The following is a 26274-nucleotide window of genomic DNA, read 5'->3' as shown; positions in this document are numbered from 1 at the left end:
AGTTAACCATGTTTTACTCCCAGGTATTCTATCACCTTTCTGGAAGAGGTCACTGACCTTAGAGCTCTGCTGCTCTTTCATCTCCTTCATGCAAAAGATTTTCCAGGAAGCTTAAATCACTTCTGATAGCCTCTTAAACTTAACTAACTTTGCCTAAAGCAAATTAGAGCATTTACAAGATCCATTTACCAGCAAAGCAGAAGGGAGGAAACAACTTCTGGCAGAGTAGTAGTACTGGAGAAAGAGGAAGAAAGAAGGGGGATTGGTTAAAGACAGGGATGTGCAAATGGAACCCCCAGTCAGCAAAGCTGGATGAAGAAGATGGCAGCTGTTGATAACCTCTTCCTGTACTTTTGTATAACTGCATTTTAAGACAGAAGTGCAAAAGCAAAGCACTACAGCTTATAAACTTGGGAGGGGAACTACCCCTGGTGCAGCAGCTATCACAACAAGGTTTTAATTTGGCCATGATTTTTTTTGCTGCACTGCAATACACAAAGCGTTGTAATAAATTATATTTGATTTAAAGAATTTTAACAAGTTGCAGTTAGTGAATTCTGCACTTAACTCTTGCCAAACACAGACTGAATGTGCTTAAATTCTGAAAGCTAGTCAGTGAACAGCATTTAAAATGCAACTCGAAACACATATAAAGCCACACCTCAGCCTTCAATTTTATTAATGTAATTTTAAACATGATTACTTTAACTCATTTAAAGCAAAAGTCTTTGCATCACATTTTCCACATGTGTAGCTCATGTTATAAAGCAGCAATAGTAATCTGCAATTTAACAGTGTTGTTCTTGAAAATCTCTACCTACTTTGTATCTATTCCTGCAATAAAACTCTGGGCAAATAGTTAAGTAGCTAAGAAGCATCTCAACTGATTTCTTCTCCCCAAAACAAAAATCTGGCCTATGTTGTACAAATACCTGTCAGCTCATCTTCTAACTTCCAGGCATTGGTTTTAGGAACTACAAGTTTACTGTGCTGCAGGACCAACATTCACAGATACAGCATGTCTCTTTATTACCAGTAAAAGCAAGGTTTATGGGTAGAGGCAGTATCTTTCACTACCACAAATAATATAGTTGGAGTTGGGGGAAAAGGGGAAGCGAGCGAGAAGTTGAGCTGACAAGGTTTTGGATATGCTTCTGAGACCACTTGGCCTGCTTTCAGATATGTATCTGAGACTTTCTGGTTCCCACTGAACAGAAAGGGTAGTGTTAGTAATGGAGAAGTAAGGTGTTTGTCGCCAATGGGAAAAAAGGGGTGAAACAAGGGAAAAAAAAAAACAAGATTATAACATGCCATGAAATCAATAGCTCTATTGAGTCTATGGTTTTATTGTCCCATACTCAATGCTTTGGAAAGCATTCTGCAGCTCTTCCTGGAGGGTTAAGACTAAGAAGGCCAGAGACAGTCTGGGTACTCTGAGAAATGTTAACCGAGTGGTGTTTCTATCCTTATCATCTGTCAGAGCACTCAGTCTCCTCAAGGTGACTGCTTAGTCACCCCTGGGTGTCCCAAGGGCCTCGGAGCACTGCAAGAAACGCACCAAATTCCAGGAGGAAGCCAGGAATTTGATTTGATGAGCCTGTTACAAGGGTCATGCATCAGACCTATGCCAATAGCAATTGCCTGTATTTCAGACAGTAAACGATTAACATGTATGTCTCAATGCAGAACACCTGTTCTCAGCTCACACTTAGCCTCAAAATCTCCTACTTCCATTTCAGGCCTGGAAGAGCAGCCTGTATGCCCAAAAGCTTGTTCCCCCTTCCCAGCTACAGTAATAGATCCAGCAGAACACGTACCACCTCCAGACACAAACTTTGTTCAATTATCTCTTCAGATCATCTCAGCTAGTACAGTACTACCCATATTGCTAGCAAGAGAATCAGTTTCCATGTATATGCAAAGAGTTGGCTGCTGGCAAAGATTTATATAACTGTACATAATGTGAAGTTCAATCACAACATTAAAAGGGAAATTATTTTTCCTTTCATGAGATCTGGAATTTTACCATTTGTTCATTCATCTGCTTTGGCAAAAGCTCCGAACATGAACACAGTATATAACCCTATGGTTTTTTAACCACACTCCTCCCCCCCCCCCCAATCAGGAGATGCTAAAGGATATCAACCATAAAGTGGGGGCATCAGGCTAGTATCTAACACTTCTGCAAACAATCCATTTGTCACTTTCATGGACCGGGGTTAATTAATATTCTATAAAGGTCTTCCAAAAGCTGAATACCTCTCAAGTTCTGAATTCATGGGGCTGACCTTAGGCTTTCTCAGAATGATTTTTAATGCAGTCTGTTATCAGCAAAACCCGTTTAAACACATGTCCCATCTGCCAGTACCCCATTTGCAAAAGAGCTTCTTATACTTGCAGACAGTAAAGCTTCTGCCTGCTTCCCTCTCTCCTCTAAATACCAGCTGTATGGTAATGAGCACAAACAGCTGAAAAATACTGCACAGTAACAAAGCTGGTACGAAGCGGGCAGAACAACGCTTCCACTCAAAGAAGCAGTTGTAGCATGAATTTAGCAGATTAGCTATTGAACAGGGGTGGGGGGAGGTTTGGAAAAATGTAAAGGGTCTGCACAGATAGCAAGAAAATGAAAAGAGACCAAAGGGGCACAAGCTACCAAAGAAAAGCCCAAATTCTAAAGTACTTTTGTTGAACTGTATGAACCAATTCTTTAAATTTTCTAAGGCTTATTCCTTGCTTACTAATGATATGCCAAATGCTATTCTGATCATTTGCAAGTTAAGTTAATTTTTAAAGGAGGCAACTTGTTAATGAAAGTTTTCCATTCATTAACAGATCTCCTCATCGGCTGGGGGCAGGGGAAGTCTTTAAGAACAGGAACACGCTCTCCTACTTCAGTTTCTGGTACTATCAGCATATGTGACCAACAAGCACTGTATTAACTTTCTGCATAATAGCCCTCTCAGCCTACCCATTTTTGCAAAGCCATTTTTTAAAACGCTGATAACATCCACACTCCCCTCCAGACACTGACAAGCTTTTTAAAGCAGTGAGCATAAAAGACACTCACTTTTAAGAAAATCTGTACATAACTGCATCCAGCTGATGTGAATGCAAGGCACACAGTTGAGTATCTGTTTATGCAAGCAGCTAATTAGATATACGCTGTTTGCGTAAAAGCTAAATACTGTACATGCACTTTTGCACTTGAAATTGCATGCATCTATCTATTGGCAGTTGTGAAAGATGCATGCAGTTCTGAGACATAAAGCTGACGTGAAAATACATGACTTTTTTCTTGTTTGCGATTTCCCTATGGCATCCAGAGTGCTGTGGCTGCTTTTGAAGAACTGGAGCCTAATGCTTTCTAAGAAAAACATGGGAAAAGATGGTGTACTGACTCTGCTTAAACACGTGCTCTGTCAAAAGTTTGATATGTAGGGCTTTGGGTTTTCAAATTCCTAATTGAAAAGCCTTACTGTTTCTATCCCTTAGCATCCTAACATTTGTCTTGTGTGACAAGTAAGGCTAGTAAGATATTTTTCAAAAATCCATCTAGTAAGACATACTGCAATAAAAACATTGTATTGCTTCTAAAAGCAGTGAAGAGTGAAACCCCCCCCATCTGGACAAAACCCAAATACATTTACCTCTAAGGTCATCGTAATGCAGCTCCTAAGAAAGCACACAATCTTTTAACCTTTATACATTGCACTTGGAGAGTTAAACAGAACACACAGAACTGGCTGTGTTACTGTGCTGCTTCTCACTGGTGATCACAGAATACACAAAAAAGAGAAAGCAATTTTCTCAGGGCATGAAAGAGCTTGTCACACGGCTATACAATGGCATTCTCAAATGATGTTTTTATTGCTCATGCCTGTCATAACCCTGTAATGAATAGAAGAAAAAAAATCACTATTAAAGTTCAATGAAAATCTCCACCTAATTTCAAATTTTAATGTAGGTCAAATCTATTGAATTCGAGTTAAAGAACACGTGCTTTGATCTTTTCTGGAGAATCCTAGCACACATTCAAAATGTTTTTTGTATTTTAAGCACCCTTAAGGAATTGATAGAGAGTTTATCAAAAGGAAAACCAGGTAAGAGACATATTGAACAGAGATGCATGAAATAACTAATGATTAATCACAAACCATTTATTGGCTTAAAAAGTGTTAAAATTCTGTCTATATATTAATTTTCAGTCATTAAAATTATCAGTGGTTCCCATAATTTTCTGTACTTAAAAATTATATTATTCTTAGTTCTTATTTTTCAATCTGTTCTCTGAATTGTTTAATAAGCACCAAGATGAAAACTGTTTGCTTAAAAACAAGTAAATGAAAGTATTTCATTATGAGAGAAGTTACAGTAATTTCTCAATGGAAAACCTATTGCCAAAATGACTGATTCTTCCCAGATACATTCAGCCCATCAGGACCCCAGGAGGAAGGAATACGATCCTACAGAAATGCTGTACCTAGATGGTATTTGCTAAGCTACTAACTCAGGTTTGCCTTGCTTGTTATCTTCAAAGGAGCCTGAGCTCCTAGTGATGCTTTACTCCTGAGGTAAAGTATCATTATTTACCTCTTCAGGCTATGGTCCTGCTAAAGCAGAGCCAATGAACATGGAAAGCCCCACTTATTCTGGAAGATTTAAATTTGAAAAGTGCAAGATTTTTGCATATTCCATATTATGAAATCTTCTAAAATTTAATGTTTTACTACTTAGAAACAAAATTAGATATTCGCAGAAACAAAGTTGTCTATAAAAAGCCTACAACTTAAAAACATTCAAAAATATGACACTATGCAAGAAAAAGCTTGCCCCTGCAACTGGCAGAGCTACACTCACGCATTCCTAAAGTTTAACCTCTATGTCTTCACAATATTTGTACAGAATAACAACTATACCAACCAGAACACTGTCATGAGAAAAGACAGGAGTGAATGTTGGCTTTGTTGCTAAAACAGTGACATCAGAAACAATCATGGAATCATAGACAGGTCTGTGTTGAAAGGAACCTTTAAAGATCATCCAGTCTATACCCCGGCCATGAACAGGGATATCTTTCACTAGACCGGGTTGTTCAAAGCCCCACCCAGCCTAGCCTTGACCATTTCAGGGATGGGGCATCCACAGCTTCTCTGGGAAACCTGTGTTAGTGTCTCACCACCCTCATGTAAAAAAAAAAAACAAACCAAAAAAACATCTTCGTCCTTCTATCTTTCTCATACCTCAGGCTTTTATCTGTCATTGTTTCAAACCATACATCCCAAGATGATGGGTTACCCTTCTGTTTGTGATGGTGGTTTCAAGAGACACTGACACAGTGCCTGCTTTGGATACCAACTTATCTGACTTGAGCAAAATGTATCAGACATCTCTAGGAGTTCAGTTTTGCAGGGTCTCAAGTAATGCATATGCAATAGCTGCCATTAACAAGGAAAATATACTTCAACTGTACTTTAATATCCAAAGTTTTAAAACAAACAAACAAACAAAAAAGGAATCAAAGTTACTTTGTCAATATCCTTTTACATTTCAACCCTAGCTGTACTTTGCAAGCACTTGTCCATACTCTTCACGTGTTTCTAGCACATGGAAACCTTTAAATGCTACCAATCTTGAAAAAATACTGAATATTATCTATATTCATGAGTATAAACAGTATCAAGGAGGAAACACTGACTCATTTTAAACAAGAATAATCTTAAGTGTATTGACATTTCTAGGATATTTAACTTAAAAGGATTAACATACTTCAAACCGTGATCTTCCAGAACAGATTGAAAAAATGAAAACAGCGCGTTTATAGACAGCACTACACTGCCCCTTCACGTCCACTACAGAAACAACACCACAAGCTGCAGGATGTGAAAAATTCACTGAAAATTAACACGGTGACTAAGTTAAACTGTAAATTTCTTAAATTTGTATATTTGACAGCCCCCCCCCCCCCAAGGCATACAGACAATCGAAGAGAACTGGAATAAATTAAACTTGTACTTTAGCCAGAAAAACACTTGTTTTTGTTTTACATTGATATTCATAGTTAGTCTTTTCTCTTAAAAAAAAAGGTATCAATTTTCCACCTTGATTACATGGTGGATTACAATTTAAGAACAAAACCAATTCAGGTATTAACATTTCTCTAGGGAGAAAAAATACCCACTAAAATGGATATACTTAGCCATGACAAAGTTTTAAGAATGGAATAATAAAGCTTCCATCAAAATCAACTCCTAAAGGCAAGAGAAATTATTTACTGGTATCTAAGCTATTTCACACTTCTTATAAATTCCCTCAATGTTTTAAATAATATGATTTTTTTCCCAAGTGTCCTATTTCTTCTAATTTAGAATTCAATTAATATTTGCCTTGTAATTTAATATTAAATTTGTTGTTCCGATTGATGTACACATTTTTGTTTCAGGTAGCTTAAATAGAATGTCAGTCAGAAATTTTAGATTGGATAACAAATGGTATCTCGTATCTCCACAGGGCACATCCCTCTGAGTAACATCAGCAGACATCAAGACATATAAAAGCATATATATAAAAAGCGTTAAGACTTTCATCCAGTCAGGAATAATGTCTTCCCAAGAGTAATCTAATAGTTATTAATTTTTCACTGCCCTTTTGACTTAACCTTCCCCTAAAGGCTATGCTTTGAGAACAATTTAAAATAAATAAATAAGTAAAAATAACAAAATAAAAATCAGTGTATATTTATACCCTGGGGCCAAGAGATGAATGTAAAAGTCATGGATCATTTCTAAAAGCTTTGGTAGGATAATAATACGTTTTCTGTGAAAACATAACTAGAAAATCGCACAGAAAATGAGGCATCTGGCATCTTCATTTGGTTTGCAAGTAGATATCTAATAATTGCAAGCACACAGTATTTCACAAGTACATGGCACACCCACACAACTTGAAAACCTTTACTATGGGGAAGGTGAACTTTATTCATAAATAATTCAATCATCTCATGCATAAACGCTTATCCCGCTCTCCCCTTTCTTTCCTTCTCCATTACTAATGATACTAGTTTTGGATAACCTTCTCGCTGGTTTAATCTCTCAGCCTTTTCAAAAGTAAGAACTTAAATAAGAAAAATATTATAATTTATTTTCTAGTGTGAGTAAAACTGTAATTTCTACCTTTTCAGTGCAGCAGAGCTATTCAGTTTCAAACTGAATATGAATCCTGAGAAATCACAGTGCACTCCATACTGTTCCTAAATTGCATAAAAGACAACAAGACTTTTGTGATTCTATTCTGAAGAAAAAAAAAAAGGAATAACAGAAGAGATTACTTTTCTGTACGTTTGACAGCCATGTGAGCAAGACAGAAGAAGATAGTTTTGATTTCAATACCTGTGGCTTGCTTGCACTTGAAAAACTGTTAGTAAACAAAACCGTAAGAGGAGCAAAGCAGGGTGAGTAAATTTATTACATTCATTAAAAAGTCTTAGTTTTTATTAAAATTAATAGTATCTAGTTGTGTTAAGACTCTAAGTTAATAGTTAGCATTTCTATCCAGACCTACTAGAATTGCCTCTTGCTATTTTAGAATAAAACATATTACTCATTCACGTCAATAAGAAAAAAATATGTACTTCACGCCATTTGTTCAGATAAACTACCTAACATCTCCAGAAATTCATAACGACTTATCTGTAGAAAATAAAAAAAAAAAAAAAGGCAGAAATCAACTTGTACCTTTTTCAGTTTAGATTTCATTATTGGAAAACAGAGAAATTCAGCTCTCTCTTTTTTTTTTCCTTAAGAACTGGTTGTTGTAGAGAAGATTACTACAGTAACTTGAGGATTTTCCCAGTATTATGAAATCCTTCTCAAGCCAGGACAAGAACTTGCAGTTCCCCCTAGCCCTTCCTACAATATGATAAATTGGCGTAAGAGAGGTGCATGATGACAAGAAGCATACTGAATGCTACTGTGATCCAAAATTGCATTTTTTGTTCTGAAAACAAAATGGGGTGCACAGTGACACCACAAACCAAACCATTATATTGCACAGAGGCAAATACGTATTTTTAAAAACTAGAATGGCACAATTTGCATTTTTTAAAAAAAATATGCTCAAAATATTTACCATGCTACAAATGTTCATATGGTACATAAGGTAAGCATAGCCTTAAGCAGAAAATGTGCTTTAGAAAACTTCTTTATTTATAAAATAACCTAAATCTGCTCTGTCCATTTCATTGGTATAGTAAATTTAAATAAATGGTACACCAGAGTTCTTCATAAAGATAATATCCAAAGGTCTCTCTACCAACAATGGGAAAAAGAAATTCAAGCTTTTTCTTCTGACTACATGCAAATAGAAACAAGGACACTTAAAAGACAAGATAAAGATCTTGAAAAACAGTTATTACAGTTATTTCAGTGACAATATCTGGGCCATTACGTATTTTATTTTCTTCTCTACCTAGTCATATGATTTTCTTAACATAAAGTGTCAACCTCTATACTATATGGGATCTCCCCCTTAAAACAGATATTCTGAGCTTTGAAATGAAGCTGACACTCAAGGGAACCAGTACGACCTCTTCAGGGGTTTCTTCTGTAGGACAGAGGTTGCTGTCTGCAACTTCAGAATTAGATTAATGGAAAGGTTTTTGATTAAGAACAGGGGCTTGTATTTCTATCATACCGGTGGCATCTTGAGGTCAGATCTCTGCAACTTCAACCAATCCAGCTCTGACTCTCTGAGCAAGGCATAAAACAAGATTAAAAAAGGATCTATGGCACAGTTTGGCTGTTCAGCACTCAGTATCAGGACTTCTTTATATAAGATTAATAGATTCTCAAACAAGTAATGATATCTTCTTTCTCAAGAATATGTTCTCATTTGAGAGACTTCACTGTGTAATATATAGCATCATGTTTTTTAAATGATGTAAAGTTCTTGTCAACTGAGACTGCCACCCTGGGAGTACTAAGAAAATACTTCAACACCTTCTACCACTACAAAAATCTTCTATTTTGCTGACACACATACACAGAAACAGTCACAGTTTTAACAACACAGCTCTGGCTACTTGGTACTATAGCAACTCATTTTTCTGTTCTGTGTTTTGTCAGTCGCGCTTTCTCTGTATCTCATGTCATTTGTAGTCACTGAAACAATGCTGTATCTGCAACACAAGCCTGGGACTAGTGTGGCACTGCCTGGTTTTCTCTACCCTGTGATAACTATAACAGTATTGCTAAACAGTCTCCGAATTTGAAGCATCCACCAGAGAAGCATAGAAAACCATTTCCCTTCAAGCAACTGCTGTAAACGAACTGAATCACTGCATTAAAACCACACAAAATGCAGCTCAAACTGCACCTGTAGATGAGCCAAATCTCTCAAATTTTTTAGAGTAATCTATGACCTGTTCCCACCCACTTCCAGTTTTGCTTTCAGGTGAGGCTAAGATTTGGGGATTTTTATATTTTTATTAAAATAAACACAGCTGTAAACTGAAGCTCAAACATTCTCATTTATAAATGAGGTCAAGCACGTTTTACACTTTGAATGTAGTGACAATTTTTCAACACCTAATAAACTTTGTAAACAAAGTAGTGCTGGGAGAATTTTTTATTTTATTATTTTTAAGACATAAGGGGGAAAGGACTGAAGAAAGAAAAAAGTTTCCTAAAGAAAAAAAAATTATGATACATTAAAAGACAACATGCAAGGCTTTTCTTATTTAGTATGTTTCCTATTGAAAACTGATCTCTTGTTTACACTGAAAAAAAAAAAAAGTGATTACTTTCAAGTTAAGAATGTAATATAAAGGGAAATAAAAATAAAAAAAATAAAAAAACTGAAGGTTTTTTTTTTCTGGATAATAGTAGTAAATTTGCCTATTTGTCTATTTGTGAAAGCCCTTAATGAAAGCACACCTAAAATGGGCCACATGAAGCCTTTGTGTTTGATACAGTTTTTGACATGTCTGTGATAGACACACATCATTAAGGGCAGAGTCTTACAAAGCAGCACTGCCACTAACTATTGGCAAGAAGCTAGAAGGTAATCTTAAAACTCTCCCTGAAAGAACAGCATGTGTATCTGTGTATGTATTCTGAGGATTGTTATTAAGATAACAAGATGCTATGAATCCCCAGCTCTGAATAGAAGAAAGGGAGCAATTACCTACTAGCTTTAATACTGCATACTATGGAATGAAAATTATATATTGTATTTTTAAAATAAACCATGAAGTTCACAAGCACTGTCAAAGGAATACAGGAGCTCAGAAAGGTTTTTAGCATATTTATAAGAAGCAACTGACATTCTTTTAGAAATACAAAGATGTTTCCATATATTAGGTTTTTAATAGGGCAACAGCTTTGTGATCTGTGTCATTACATGCTTTGGAATGCCACATCCAATACCTGGCACTCTGATTCTTCAAAGACAACGTACATTTGTACGTCCTCTCTACTGTAATGCCTACTGATTTTTTTGTTATTCGAGACAAAAAAGTTTATTGATAATGCTGAGCTAATTTAAATATTAGCATGAAATAGACAAGACTCTCAAGGTACATACAATACAAAGAGGGGCATATTTGGGATAAAAAGGTGATTTATTCAATTGTTTTTATTATGTTGGCTACTTTGTAGCAGTAACTTTTTCCCCTTAATTTCAGTATTTGTTTTGGAAAATTAAATTGGAAACATCTATAAGGGAATACAGTGTCTTTGAAGCCCCAGTGTTTGCATTTAATTCCCTTTCTCCACCATCTCCCTTCCTGTTTTCACCCAAATTTTTCTCCTGGTAAGCTTAAAAAACACAAACAAAAACAACACTAAAAAAAAAAAACAAAACAATACTTCAGGTTTTCAACAGTTTTGTCTCGAGACTCCAGAGAAGATTCATTCCCCACGACAACATACCATCAAAACATGAACTATTTCTCAAGACTCTGTAAAGAAGTTAAAGCTCCTAGTAAAGATCAACCAAAGCTTCAAATTTGTGCTACAGAATACAGAAAAAAAAGACTGAGAGCAAATCTTGTCCCCTGTGTGGCCTCACAGCAAGGAATTTCTTGCATGAAAATGCAAGAATAGGTGTCCTGACTTCATAGTTCTGAAGGCTAAGCAAAAAAAGTAGAACAACTCTAAGATACAGGTGATCAGAAATTAAAACTAGAGAAACAGTGGAAAATAGTTTAAATTACATTTTAAACTACTACTTAGTATACTTCTTCATTTTCCAATAATTCTCCCATTTCACTGCACTGAGGTTTGATTTGTGTCAATGCAAGTACCTTCCCTCTGGAAAATACATGCAAATGCAAATACAATACTGTACTTTATATGTACATTCACTGAACTGCAAAAAAAAAAAAATACACATTTTGATATTTCTATCAAAGATTACAGTTATCTCTTCATGGAGAAGACTTTTGATTTAAAGGTTTTTTACTCCCTAACATTCAAGCTTAGGCAGTGTAAATCTGAATTACAAATCTTAAAATCACCAAGAAAACAGAAGGCCTCAGGGCCAATTATAACATATCATGTCTCAATTTCTGTATCAACATATATATGCAAAAACCAGACAATGCTAAGAGCAGATAAACACAGATGTATCTTGAAAGATTAGTTTTATTAAGCTTGCAGTACCTATTGTGACTGGGGAACTATGTCTGAATAACCCTCAGGGGACATAAATTGTCTACTGAAGCCCCAAAAATATGCTGAAAATTTTTAGGAATTATGAATTCACATGGTCTATGTGTCCACTGCAAGGAGCTGCCAGCAATACCTGTTTCTGTAAATTAGGTCACCGAAGTCGGAAAAGCACTCCAAATTAGTGGAGAGAGGTGCAACTTACGGTTTTAAACATTCCTGCACTTTAGTGACTAGTGAGAATTTTTAGTGCAGGTTTCCCTCTGTATCAGGAAGAGAAAAAGAGGGGAGTTGGGGGGGAAGAAGGAAAGAAGGTGTTTGCACCCACCTCACCTCACTGCCATGTTTTCAGGAATTAATTAATTCCCTGAGGATGCCTTAGACATCTTCAAGCATTTACTTTCTCCACAGACCAGAAAGAATAGGTCATTTCTGACACAAACTCTTCCTAAATTGAGAGAAGAAATGCTGGACCTGCTAAACACAGCCATAAACAGACAAATATGCAGTATTTCTGGACATTTAAAACATTCATTTGTATGCTTAAATTAAAATGGGCCAGCACTTCAGAACAGGAAACTATTTCCTCTTGACCCTCTCAGAAGTTTGGATGCCTTCCCAGAAATCTCAAGACTGGCGCAGGGCTTAGTACTGTGCCTGGAAGACAGCTGCATCTGGATACATCCCTTCATGGGAATGCACAGGACAAACCAAGGAAGACAGGTTGAACAGATGTAATAAACTGAGGTGGTGCCAGGTTCAGAAAGCGATCCATGTTAATCAGATGCCCCAAAGAAATTTCTCTCAGTAAGGCAGTGTAATATGCAGGCCATTTGGAAACCTTACTTTAGTCGTACCAACAGATCTCATGGAAACTCACACAGCTTGTTACCAGGCAGTTCAAGCTGCCTCCTCTTTTTCTTCTGGGAGGGAATGGCGACAACTCACAAACGTTTCCCTCCATTATGACTAGTTCTTTAGGCAACAAGAAAAGAGAAGCAGAGAAGAAACTAAAAGAAATATACAGCAAGCTAATTTGACAATTAAATGGAATAATTCCAACAGAATTATAATAACCTTTCTCGAACCCATGAGGAGAGAGAAACAAACTAACCCTAAAATGATTCTACTTTTGCAATTTTAATTACATATGGATTAGGCACCGACCACAATAGCTGCTGTTATTCTAACACATTTTCTTTCCGAGGTACTGCTATGGACACATGCAGTTAATAAATCTAGAAATTAATCAACCTTCATGTTAACTGCAATCAGTGTCAAATTTTTATAGTGCAAAGTGACCTCAACACAGTAATGTTTCAAACTATGAGAAAACTACCAATTTTTATCAGAAGCGATTTTATACCATTAGATAAATCTCAGTCAGAAACAGCACAAACACAAACAGATCTTGCCATAAGCTAAAGGGATGATGTAGCCTAGCTTCCTTGAATTTGTATGATTAGTTCTTTTTGCCATGTACAGTGTCTGTTAGATAATCTTACTTACTTCTTCCATCAGTGCAAATGGAAACTGCAAGTAAGCGGCAATCTTACATATCTAACACATGAAATAAATAGAAGATTATTACTGGTTGAACAAACACATTCCTCCCAAAAACTGAAAGATGCACAGTCATATATTCTTCTGGATCCCATTCAAGAGAAGAGAGTTGGTAGCAACTAAGTTTATTATCTGCCTAGAGACTGATTAATGCTTAAACCTAAATGCATGTATTTTTAAAATTAATTAATAGATGGTGCGGCAGCTGCATTCTTATATTTCTTTAACCTGATGGCTTATCTGGTTCAACTAGAAATTATTAAGACTAGCCAGCTACAGATAATTCCTGTGTGGGCAGGAAGGGCTTCGCAGAACTGCACACAGCGTAACCAGAGAGGCAAAGGACAGGAACACTGTGGGTGTAAAAAGGCAGGAGAGGTTAAGAAGAAAGATGCTTTTTTCATAGCTTGGTATCTAGACAGGATTTGGAGAAGAGGAGGCAAAGGAAGGGAAGACAGTGAGGACATGAAGACATTCATTGTAAGAATTCAGTCTGAAATTTTACTGACAATGAACCACAGGAGAAATGCAAGATGGAATGTAGTAGTGCTGCAAATATGTTAAAATTGCAAACATTCTTACCAGCTGCTGCTGTTATCATGAGAAGTAATCTTGTGTTAGGGTTTATTAATAGCAACATGCTTTGGAAGAGACTGCCATTTGCACTTACAGAACACTGTATCATGCAGATTGACTTAGAGCAATAAAGTCTTAACTGTTCAAGTATAGTAGTAAATCTACCTAAACACAGGGTAAAAGTAGGAAAAAATGGTGCTAAAAACATACCAAAAATACCTTTGTAGCACATCCTTTGCTGTTCTTTTTCACTTTTCAGAAAGTAAAATTCTGTTGGGAGAGTATCCTTAGAAAGAGAGCAGTATAGTGTCACCTACTGATTCCTGGCCTGTGAGCCAAGGAACAATTTTCTGCTTCTAGCAGCTAGCAACACATTATGTTTCCATTCCCATTTTGCCTTCTCTCTTTCATCTCTACAAGAAGTAAGTGCTCTGTGCAGAGACAATTTTCCATACAGCATTTAGTACAATATTATTATAGTAGTATTTGGAAATAAAAGTATGCTTTCTAAAACCATGTCTGTACATATAAATGGGAGCATATACATCATGAGAGAAGATTCCACATGATATCATGCAAGAGCTCTAAGCTGCAACTGGTTATCTTAATTATGCACTAGCTACATTAATAAACTTAAATACATGCTGACTACAGAAAATGGAGTCAAATGCAATTTTAGAAATTCCACAGGAAGATACACATATTAAAATACCTGGTCCCAAATTTGCATGTATTTACATATCATGAATTTCTAAAATAAATCTTTTACCCACCTGAGTCTTCTACATACCAGTTGCCTCTTTTTCACAATTTGCAAATAAAATTCTACCTACTACCTTGCACACACAAAGCAATGCAGCACACAGAAGCTTAATAAACAATCTGAAATAATGAACCATCTGAAACAGAGAAGACAGAAACATGTCTTCCTAATTACAACACAAAACATTTGCTGTCTTTGCCACATGATTATACTATTCCCTGTAAATATAACCCAAACATTTCCCTAGCTCACAAAGAAGTTTAATATATTAGCATTTACCAAGTGTTATGAATCCTTTGATACTAAGTATAAAATAAGTTGGGTTAAGGAAGTATTGCTAATGTCAGACAATTCATAAGGGAAGAAGATATGTAGAAGAATATATTTAGACTTCGATCATTCATGCAACTCTTCTCTTTTATCATTCAGTTTAGGGTCAGTGGATCTTTGGTGGTCCTGCACTATATTAGAATATGATCTACAAAATAAATGAAAATCACCACACACAAATCTTACAGTGTTTTGCCTCCTCTTTCAAAATGTTACAGTAGCAGCAAAGTTATTAAAACCAGATTTACCGTATCACCTGCTTGCACAGGATCAACATTTCATATGACATACATAACCAGCACTTCTCTTTCACAAACATATGTTTCCAGCATATTAAAAATATAGTACAGTTTGCAATTATCATCTGCACATTTAAAGAAAAATCATTGTCCTACTGCATGGATTGCATATTTTATTATTAAAATCATGTCCATTTAAAAGGCGAGTAGCTAGAGGAGTTTTTCTGAAATGTGATCAAACTGCATGTGATTACACATATGATCTGCAGCCATCTTGAACTTCTTATCAAGAAACCTTACAATTAGTTACTCAAAAAACTTAAGGAATGCAACAAATCAGAAGTACAGACTTCCTTGACTAAAAAAAAAGATAGAAAGGGAAAAGTCATGTCAACTGTAGCGTTGTTTTCTTGCCTTTTCAAATAACTGAGTAACACTGTAAAATACCTGAAGAGAATTTAGAAAGATATTGCTGCTGTCCCTATGCAAACTGTATTTTCCAAGCACTTTTATCCTCAAATGAAGATAAGTAAGTGTACCAAGAGCTGTAAAGAGGGCAAAGGAAGAACAGGAAAAAGAGGCCCATATTTAATGGACAATAGCAATGAGAAGCTGTGGAGAGAAAGCAGAATTAGAAATCCAAAACCAGTTAAAGGGCAAATGAAATAGAGCAGATCAGGGCTTTGTATTTTGGAAGCTGAACACAAGCCCAGCAGTGAAACTAGGGATGAGGTGCAATCTTCACTCCGAGGAGTGGAGCTACTTGAACTGGCAAAACCATCATTTTCTGACAGTAACAGTTTAAGACAAAGAACAGCAGTTGGTTGCGATAAGTGGCAAAGATCCGAGAGAAGGATGCAAATGCTACAGCCCTGCTTATGACTTGTCTGGGCATCATTCTAGTTCCATTCAACTTCCATTCAAAATCTGGGGAATGCCAGGACAAAGACTGATAGTTAAAATTAATTTGCCCTCTTTGTGTTTCTGTATTAAGAGACGGTCATGACACAGCAGAGTATTTTTTGCCTCGCAAAGGATCCTTTGCCCATTCCTGAAAAAAATTATCTCATGTTCAGGAAAATAAAATGGCTTCATTTGTTGTAGAAGGACAAAGAGTGTTTACTTAGCGATACAAGGGGCTGCAAAAAGAGAAAAAGGAGATTCAGGGTTAAGGCAATTAGGTTTTAAAGCAATAAATTAAGTATTTAATTACACATTTCATGAGTTCCCATGCAGCATGATCAATCAGCAAAGAGGCAGCTGGGTCAGTTTACGGCACCACTGCTTTCTCCCGTTCTCTATTTTCTTCTGCTGGATGCTATAACCTCCACAGCTTGTGACAATAAATGACAGACTTTTAAGCAGGTAAAGAGCTTTCACAGAGTCAATCCAGCATGTTTTAATAGCTCAACATGAATTACAATAAAGGTTTCTAAAGACATCTAAACAATTGGGCACAAAAGAGTAAAATTGCCCAAGCAACCTTCCTTCTGACACCTCCTGAAGGGAAGCGACTGACTGCAGACCTCTCATAACATGCTTTTAGCACCTGCACTCAGGCATCAGTCTGTAAGACAGCACTGCTCACTGCACAAGAAATGGAAGTTTTAAATGCATCAAAACCACAAAGAAAAACATTTTAGCTAGTGTTAAATATAAATGAGTTTTCGATTGCTGCTTTTATCTTGGCCAGAAATAGGTAGAACAATTTAAATATAAAAGTGTTTCTTAAGAGTCAGTACAGTGACAGAGGTTCACCGAATATTCTGAAAAAGCAGTCTGGGAGTGCTATGACATGTGTTGCAGTGGGTAACAACAAAACCTTACCAACTCCTCCCCTACCCCTCATCCCCCCCCCCCAAAAAAAGGAAATTTTCAGAGGTTGTCTTGACTGTTTTTGAGTCAATACAGCAGTTTAGACTACATATGCATGGTTTAGGCTAGAAACTTTCTTTCTTTCCAGGGGACACAGGGAACAGCTGCGTGAACAGCAGACTAAGTGCTCCCTCCTACACATAAATGGCTATCTTAAGCCCACAGCTTCTGTAACAACCCACAGAATGGGAGGGGGTAGACAGAAGCATACTTCTGCCTGTATCTAGTTCTACAGAGCCATAAACACTGGCTACAACTGAATGTACCCATAGTTTAGAAGATGGATTTTGGTATGGCTTGACAAACCTCTTGTAAGCATAGCCTGGGAGACCACAAGGCCCTTCAATCAGGTTGAGCCACACCACCTTGAGTTGACCAGATAACTGAGGATCTGCCCATTCCTTTTTCCACTTCTGTAATTCCTATTTTAGTCCCTCTCACATACAGTACAGAGTCAACTGAAAGCAAGCAAAATGAAAGAGATAATTGCAGCAAGAACAAAAAAATATGGGGGAAATGTTAATTTTTAGACTGCCTCTGCTCCACATTAAGAAAATAAGTAATATTTCAAGGCTATTACCTAACACAGGAAAAACTTTTATTCCCCTTGTGAGAGGGGATGGAAAAAAGCATGGGAGTAGCAGATTCAGCATAGAGATACGGCATATACTGTAAGAAAAAAAAAAAAGAAAAAAAAAGAGGAAACAGTTCATCATTCAATATTTATTTTCTAAAAGGAGTTATCCTCTAGGCAAAGTGTTACACAAGACTTAACCTTGCTCATTTCTGTAACTTTTCAGTTCTCTTTTCTTTGCACTTAAAACATCTGCCTTTTCAATTAAATTCCTTCTGCTGGACCTCTTAATTATTCCTGTTTCATTACAAAAATCTCCCAAAATTGAAATCCCAAAAATAATAAAAGCAAGAAATCAGACACTAAGTTTAACCATGAAAAGTAAAACCTCTGTAAGGCCAACTTTATTGTGAGTATTTGGATATCCAGAGCAATGGACACATTCATTTATGAAAAGCACAGGGACAACAACAAACTTCCTTTCACGTAGATATCTACTGATCAGTCCGCAACCTGTACTTCCATTTGGGTGACAAATTCTAACACAAACAAGACAATTTAAAATCAAGGCTAAACCATCTTTGAAAGAAAGTTATTTCTGACACCCGAAGAGGCTTCTTACCCCCAGTGGCCATAGCACAAGTTCCCTGCCATAAAGCCCAGAACCAAAAAGTCTGCTGTAGAATATGCAGACATGTGGGAGTGCTCCAATTTGTCCTGTGACAGACTCTTAAAACTCCCTTAAGTTATAAATTAAAAAAATATACATGCATGCATATTTTCACACGTTTTTCTTTATGCTCTTCTGACAGTCTCTTCTTACCAAATGGCAAGAAATTCCAAGGGAAAGGGATTTTTTTTCTTTTTTTCATGTTGTGTTTAAGGGGAAAATAGTTATTTTTTTTTCATAGTATTCAGGAGCTGATACAAAGTCAGCTGACATACACGGAAGTATGGGACGATATACCATTTCAGAGAAAGCTAAATAGTTTCTTGCCCATTAAGTAACTTTTTACTGTCATCCATGAAACAACATGCTGTACTCAAGCATGAAATATGATTTGTTGCAGAAAATCAGGGCTTCATTTCCCTCAGAAATTGAATGGATGGACTACTTGGTTACGCTAGTGGCACAAGCATTTACATAGATCAGACTGACAATGAAAAGGGTGTTTTGGTTGTTTTAACACAGAAATGAAGGGATAAAAAAAAACAAGTCCAAATAAGTAAAGGTGCTCATGCATAAGAAGCATTAGTATTTCAAATACATTATTAGTATACTACTCAACCACAGGAAGGAAAAGGAACAGGAATCTAGCTCAAGGTGCTTTATTGTAGTAACAATATGGACCGATACCATATGCAATTTATATAAAAGAGCATCCACTGGTGTTATACATCAATGCTTAAATGCATTACCCTATGTTCACCTAACAAGCACACCCTACAGACAGAAGCATTTCACTCAGGAGCGAAGTTTATGAATTGCCTCAGCTTGGTCAGGTACGTTTCAAAGGCAAAACATGCACATACAACAAAACTATTCTCACAAAACAGTACAGTGTAACAGAGTCTTTGGAATTTCTGAGGGTAGGGACATTGAAAATGGATACATTTATTACCTTGACTTTTCTAGCTTGGAATTATCACCTTGTACACACTAAAACCCCTGCTTTGTACCAATTCAGTTCTACTTCAAGCCACTTGCAATTAAGAAATGCTGCGAGTAAAGTACTTTCACAAGTTCTCCAGCTTATTAGCGCTTCTTAAAAACATATATGCAATATGGTGAAACTGTTGCTCCAAGGGCAACAAGTACAGGAATTTTTAGGAAAAACACATGGAAAACTAAAGAGGGAAGAAATTGATTTTTGCAGTACAGTGTCCTGGGCTCAGCAGGAATGACTGCTACTGCTGAACCCAGGACATACAGCCTTTGAAGTAGTTTCAAAATCTAATAGTTCAGAAGTAAAAACACTGCCACCGTTAGCGGTTTAGCAGTAGTTTAAGGGAGTAATCATGTAGTTAACTAAAAGACCAATTTTTTGTCAACTGAAATTATTTGCCATGGCAAACAACAGCAGTTGATTTTGGAACGTACGTGACATGCGTGACTATCTTGTTAAGTATGTTCGATATCAGCTGCAATTACATCGCACCAAAGAGCTAAATGATATCTGATACCTGAAGTGTGTACTAGTTGAAAGGTATTCATTGCTTCTTCACATTGTACTGCAAAATCTACTTCAGTGCCTACAACAGATACACTAAAGACTGAAGAGGACCATGGCTACATCTACATTAAATGATACTGCATCAGTGTTTTCAGTGAGAGCTTTGAAGGAATAGAGGCATTTATTGTGCAAGTACAGTACATTTAGAGCTATGTGCTAAAGTTATTCTCAAGTACTACACAAAGAATGCTAAGTAATACTATTTTTAACTGGATTCAGATTAGTAGTACTGCAGAAAAGTGTTTTAGCTACATGTGTAAACTGACAAAACACATAAGGGCAAACTGTTAAGTCCTGTGACCATTTATAGTGTACTTCTTGACAGAAGCCCAGTATAACCAATGCAGAGGATGCAGAAGCTATGAATTGCCAGCTCTCATAACGGAAGTATTTTTACTCCCAAGGATCATAGCACACATTTTAAAGATGTTTTGCTTCGTTTAATGTACAATTAAGGAGGGGAAGAAATGAGTTCAAACAAGGAGAAGGTTGGTAATCTTTAAGTCATGTCAGTGTTTGAACAGCCCAGCCATACACTTGCCAGAAAAAAAATTGGTATTGACATATTATCAATCAAATAACCTAGAAGCAAACTGTAGCCCATCAAGTTTAGGTATAAACATTAAATGCTAAAAAATTCAATGCCTTGTTAAATGAAAAGTAGAATTAATAAAATACAATAAAATAAAATCTAAGAGTTGCATATTGAAGACTTTTTGTCAGAACTATTTTATATGAAAAATACTTTTTTAATTCTTGTGATGTTTAATAAAGTGCTAAGACTAGGTAACAAATGTATCAATTCTCTCATCTGTAGGTATCTAAAATGAGGTTTGGTAGTTCGGGATTTTTTTGTTAATATATGGATCCTATATGCAACTTACGCATGTTGGGAAGGAACCCAATATGGTAACATTATGAGTTACGTGCAGGCTTTGAGTGTTGCAAGGCATGAGACTAAAGGCGGAGCTATAATCTGATGAGCAGCCATCATACTGAGAACTATTAGCTTTAGAAGACAAGAAATAGATTGATGATAGTTTAAGCTATTAAAGCATACATTTACAATGTTCCTAAATTTCCTCTTCAGTCCTAATGCTACAAGAAAAATAAAAGCTTATTAAACCTAAAACCACTGAGTCATCGATTTGACTGCTTGGGCAAGACAGGGCAACTGAGATAGACTGTGATTTCTTTGGGACAAAGTCTTCAGAGACCTGATGTAGAAATTAATTTTTTTACATATTTGCGATAAGTTAGTGTGTGACCACACTTCTCACTACATAAAATACACACATAAAACACCAGCACATATTAAAGTTGCAACAGTATAATATCTTAAAACAGCCACAGAAAGACTTGTGAAATATATCTGCTAAATTATCTTCTACCAGGATAAAGGAACCAAAATTATCCAAACATATTCCAAACACTTATATTCAAGCAAACAGTTCTCAAATCATAAAAATTTGAAAGCGTGTCTAGTACAATAAAAAGGGTTACTTTAACACTTTCAACCTTACGAAATGTTCCTATTCAGTGTTCAAAACATATGTGTAGTACTGAAAAAATACTGTTCTGAAATGCATATGATCCAATACTAGTCATGTGTGTATATACATATGTTCTAATTTTTGCATTGCTGCAGGTTGATACTAAGTTGCTAGCTTCCAACACATGCCATCCACCTTTTACATATAAGAAACATTCTCAGACATTCAAAGCAACATAGTAAAAAGAAACCAAGCTTGCAAAGGGTGGTGATTTAAATTTCATCTGTGATTTAAGTAAGTTTACTGAAAAGAAGCATGCTGACATTCAAGGAAAGCCAGCACATTTACAAAAACTGAGCTAGATTTTAGTATATGCATCAATAAATGGAAACAGTATTTCTTCAGTAGCAACAGAAAACCCAAAGTAATGTTGGGAAAATTCATTATGAAGAACAAACTTATTTATCATTTTACTGAAAGAGTAACAAAGGAGAAAAATTAATTTTAAAGAATACAAGTTCAGCTGTATGCAACTGAGCAACAAAATAGTGATGTAAGTTGCTTTGAAAGTACTCACTTTTTATTGAAAATGGTGTATTACAAAGACAACAAAATTAAAAAAAATACTTTTTTAAAAAACTTATATAATGTGCTTTAAGGGCCACTTTATCCATATAGATCCTGAAGCTGTAGCATAAGACCCATGATAGTTTGTCAGGCTAGGATTGTCTATATATAAACTATATCGCAACCACCACATAGTAACATGCTATTTTTATTTTCTGTAACAGCAAAAATGTTATCTCTATTACTGAGTTACAAAAGCATTAAAATTGTATCTTAAGAATTCCTACTAAAAATGTTTAAATATTAAATAGTTTAACAGCTCTAAGTTCTCTACTTTTTTATCCAGCAAGTCACATGTATCAATATAATTCAGAACTGCATTCAACAGATTTACTCCGAACTATCTACATCACCTAAAAGAGTGAATAAAAGTAAAATACATATTTCTGAATGCATTTATTTGTACAGCATTTGTGTTCATCTAACTGGCTTGCAACTGTAAGAGAATCTCTGGCATGTCCCTTTAAATCAGTAATAGCTAAGACAACATGTACAAATTTTAATTAAAGCACAAGAATTATTGCAGTAAATGACCCAAGGGCTCCTCTACAGCCCCCTGAGTGAATAGATAGTACAGATACAAGTATTTCTTAACGGAATGAATGCACCATGACAAAGCACTGAGCTACAAGCCAAGCGATCAAAATCCAGGTTTTAAAGACTTCTACACTTACCCGCCTACGGCAGAAGGGCAGCCCCTGTGCAATGATGCTGATGCTAAATATCTTCATCACGGTTTGGTGTGGTAGAGGGTCTTTGGCACTTTTAAGATCAACAGGAACCAAGCCATGGTTGATGGCGGTTTTCCCAGGTTTGGACATTTTATCACTCTCACTTTGTCAAGCCTACTAATAATTCAAGAACATTGCTAAAAACTTTGCTTCTAAAGTTGCATGATTTCTTTTTTCCTTCTCTTAAAGTTTCAGACTGGTGATTCAGCTCGCCACAGCCTGCTGCCTTTGTCTCTCAACCTTCTCCTGCCAAGTGTCCTGACCTGTCTGCTGCTCAGTGAAGTGCAAGCTATCCTAGTATAGACAGGAATTAAACTACCAAGGGGCAGGCAGACTGCTCCTGCCAGTCAAACAGCTGGTAGACCTCCCCTGCAATGTCAGAAGAGCCCTTCTCCAAAAAGGGATCCTCTGATTAAAAAAAGAATAAAATCAAGACTGCCGGGAGTTTTAATAACCACAGCCACTTACACCTGGTCTTTAAAGGAAAATAATAACAATAATTAAAAAAAATCTATAACTTGGAGTTGTGCTTTCAGAAGGAGAATCCAAGGAGACTGCAACCTTCAAGCAGTAGCAGTGTTACTGCAGTAACAACTCTACAGCTCTGTAGGCACACTTCTGAACTTTCAATAGAATTGGACAGCTAGGGACTCAAAACCTGACCTGGACCTTGTTGTTTCTTAACCACTGTCTTCACAAACAGAATATACTGTTAAGTCCAAAAGTTACAAAGGAAAAAAAAGTTAAAATAAGAATAAAAAAGCTAAAAAAAAAAAAAAAATAGGAGTCCCCTAAAATGAAGATACTGGCTTGAAATTTGTTCATTTAATATAAGTAGAGACTACCATTCTATTTTCACCTACACTGTGATTTTTACCCCCTTCTTCCCAGTCCTCCTTACTTATGAACTGGTACCACAGCCTGCATCTCCTCCCCTTTCCCTGCTGCTGTGGGGGAACAGCATCCAGGGAGCTCTGGCTCCAGGGATACAGTGGTACTGAAACTGTCTTCCCTCTTCCAGCCATCAGGAGTTTGGGTACCAGCTTGCTCAGGCCCATCCATCACACTGATGAAAAGGAGAAGGGCTTTTCCTCCAAGAACAGTGTTTCTTGTGGATGTGGAGAGAGGCCTCCCTGCCCTTAGCAACAAATCTGAAAGTAGGGCCGTTTTTCAGGAAAAAAAGTTCTTACTCCACTGAGCAAAGCTAGAACAGCCGTGTCTATTACTCAGATTATCTGCAATTAGTTTATTTCCATTTTAAATAATTTCTCGATGAAATAAGTTTACCATTGCTTACAATGCCTCTAGGTTCCCACAATCCCTTTCCGATCCCTATATGTGGACATGTTTCTTCGAAATAGATTCAAATTTTGAAAACCTTTTACAGCAAAACTAAGTAGAAAGAGACAAAAGACAGTAAAAATGTCTCATGAAATTGCTGATAAGACACAGAAAGCCATCAAAGCCCTCGTATGAACAAAGTCAGTACAGTCTGTAGCACAGTGAATAAATGACCACTAAGAAATATTCCAAGTCCCTTTATGCACAACTCAGGAAAGATAATTAACTGTATAATTATGTAAGGGCAAAAGAGGGAGTGTAGTAATGCTTTAATGCTTGAAGCACAACACTGCAACTTAACAAAAGACAGCATTAAAATATGGCTGTATTAGCATCTCCATTTAGCCCTTTGTTTCCCCTTCAAAAAGCCAAGCTGTATGTCTCAGTCATGTGTAGAGCCGCTTCTGACCAAACATTTGCTTCTTGAATGCTTTATACAAAAAAATCTGTAAAAATCCTTAATTTTTCTTTGAGTATGCATACACTAGAGTAAGCATTCATTTATAACAAATTCTCTCTCAGACAAACAAAAAAATTCTTATTTCTCTACAGATGTTGCATACAGAAATTCTGTGCTAGAATGCTGGGTAGCACAGTATCTTCATGCACTAGTTATTTTATTTTCTTCTTTTCTAGCATTTCATTCAAATGCCATTCTAAAGCACATTTAAACAGATACTTTCTTCTAAAAGACTCTTTACATTTCCTTCTTGATATTTCATCCTATAAATGCCAAAAAAAATAGTTTACTATTAGCCTGTATTCAACAGCGATATCACTAGACCACAGTTTATGGTTTCATTCTGAATTACTTCATAGTTTCTATCACAAAAATAGGCCTTTCACTTGGCTGGAAGCCTTTAGAAGGTGCCTTGAGACCTCAGTTTCACTCAAATTAGAAAAGTTTACTGAAATACTCCAAAGAGGGAGAAAGAGTAGCCTTTTATTTCTACTTTGAATAAAGTTAAGAGCAGAGCCAAAAGACCAGGAGGTCAACTCACACACCTCTATGATGCATCATTAAAAAGAAGCAAAAGGCCAAAGCTTTCCATTTTCGGTGTACCAGTCACTGTCTAAATCAGCCCAACAAAGGGGGAAGTTTACCAAAATGTATTTGTACTAATAGAATTTGAGATCTGAATAGTAGGTATGTAACATAACAATATCAGATACAGTATTTCATACAAAGCAAACCTCAGATTCTAGTTTAATAAATACTCAATGTTTCATTTCATTGTATGCAGAAATGTCTACACGTGCTAAGAGGAACTACTGAAATAAACTCAGTTTTAAAAGATTATTTCACTGTGTAATTGCTGAAGAGAATTTGACTGTGTGTCAGATTTTGGCAAGGTGGAGTGGTAGTATTTTAGTACCAGACCTTACTAGTTGATATCAGAGCCTAGTATCTTAGTAATTTACAGGCTTACTTCCCTGATCCCCCCCTTGCAATATTAACTCATAGCCCAAGTGCAAAACAGAACACAACTTGTCCCATTTACAGATTTACACAACTGGGGAGTAAACAAGTCTGACGTATGGCATTTCCCAAGTACCACTCATAGTGTAAGTCTCCAGTCACAGGTTATTCTCACAACCTTCAAAAAAGACAAAACTCTGATTTCCAGCCTTTCTTCTTCTGTGGTTTGAGTTAGAAGTCCCAACACTACATTAGTTTTACCTCACGAACTTCCAAACTATTCTAAAGTAATTCCATAGGAACAGTCTTCTAGATGCAAATAAAGTTCAGATTCAGCATAGTCCCCCCTTTCTAAGCAGATAAGTACAAATCAAAATAAAGCACTTGTTTCCCTCCATGTGAAATTACAGTACTAGATTTCAGACTTTACCATAGCAACAAGAGCTTCAGTTTTTACCTCTTCCTGGTTCTTCCCCGTTTTTTATCATCTCACAGAAAAAACACTTGCACTATGAGATGAAAATTTGTTGGCCAAATTTTATTTCCATGTATCATCACTTCATTTTAGAGTTGCCACGCATTACTGACCGTAGGTATTATTGTCTTACACCAAGTTTAAAGGCCCCAAGCTATGCTGGACAGCTATGTATGTTTAATAAATGGAAATCCTTAGTCTGAAAATACAACAGGCTAATTTAAGCAGTAAGAGGGTGTAACAGAAAGACAAAAACAGACGGTTGGCTATCTTAGAAGTGTCAGGAATATATTGCATATAGCAGGTATCACTTATTTTTGTATTTATTACACATGTAATTCTAATTTAAGCTCTAAATGTAAGCTTT

The 26274-nt window shown here is 36.3% G+C and overlaps 1 protein-coding gene across 5 annotated transcripts in view; it reads right to left on the bottom strand.

Moving 5' to 3' along the window:
• The window catches only part of FBXW7 (F-box and WD repeat domain containing 7), a 173608-nt gene that overhangs the window by 57846 nt on the left and 89488 nt on the right, over positions 1–26274 (bottom strand). The window contains exon 1 of one of the 5 annotated variants that reach the window (XM_062637523.1): positions 22615–22785. The exons of 3 other annotated variants lie outside the window; for them this stretch is intronic. In XM_062637523.1, coding sequence (XP_062493507.1) covers positions 22615–22761 — 147 coding nt within the window. In that variant the 5' untranslated portion in view covers positions 22762–22785. Of the gene's footprint in view, positions 1–22614; positions 22786–26274 lie in introns of those variants that run through there. One more of the 5 variants, XM_062637527.1, reaches the window with a different exon arrangement.

The sequence above is a fragment of the Pezoporus occidentalis genome, unplaced genomic scaffold (genome assembly GCF_034315485.1).
Source record: "Pezoporus occidentalis ecotype Australia unplaced genomic scaffold, CSIRO_AGI_Poc_V1 ctg53, whole genome shotgun sequence".
NCBI classification, from domain to species: Eukaryota; Metazoa; Chordata; class Aves; order Psittaciformes; family Psittacidae; genus Pezoporus; species Pezoporus occidentalis.
Note: the sequence above shows the minus strand (reverse complement) of the source record. Positions and strands in the feature narration are given on the sequence as shown.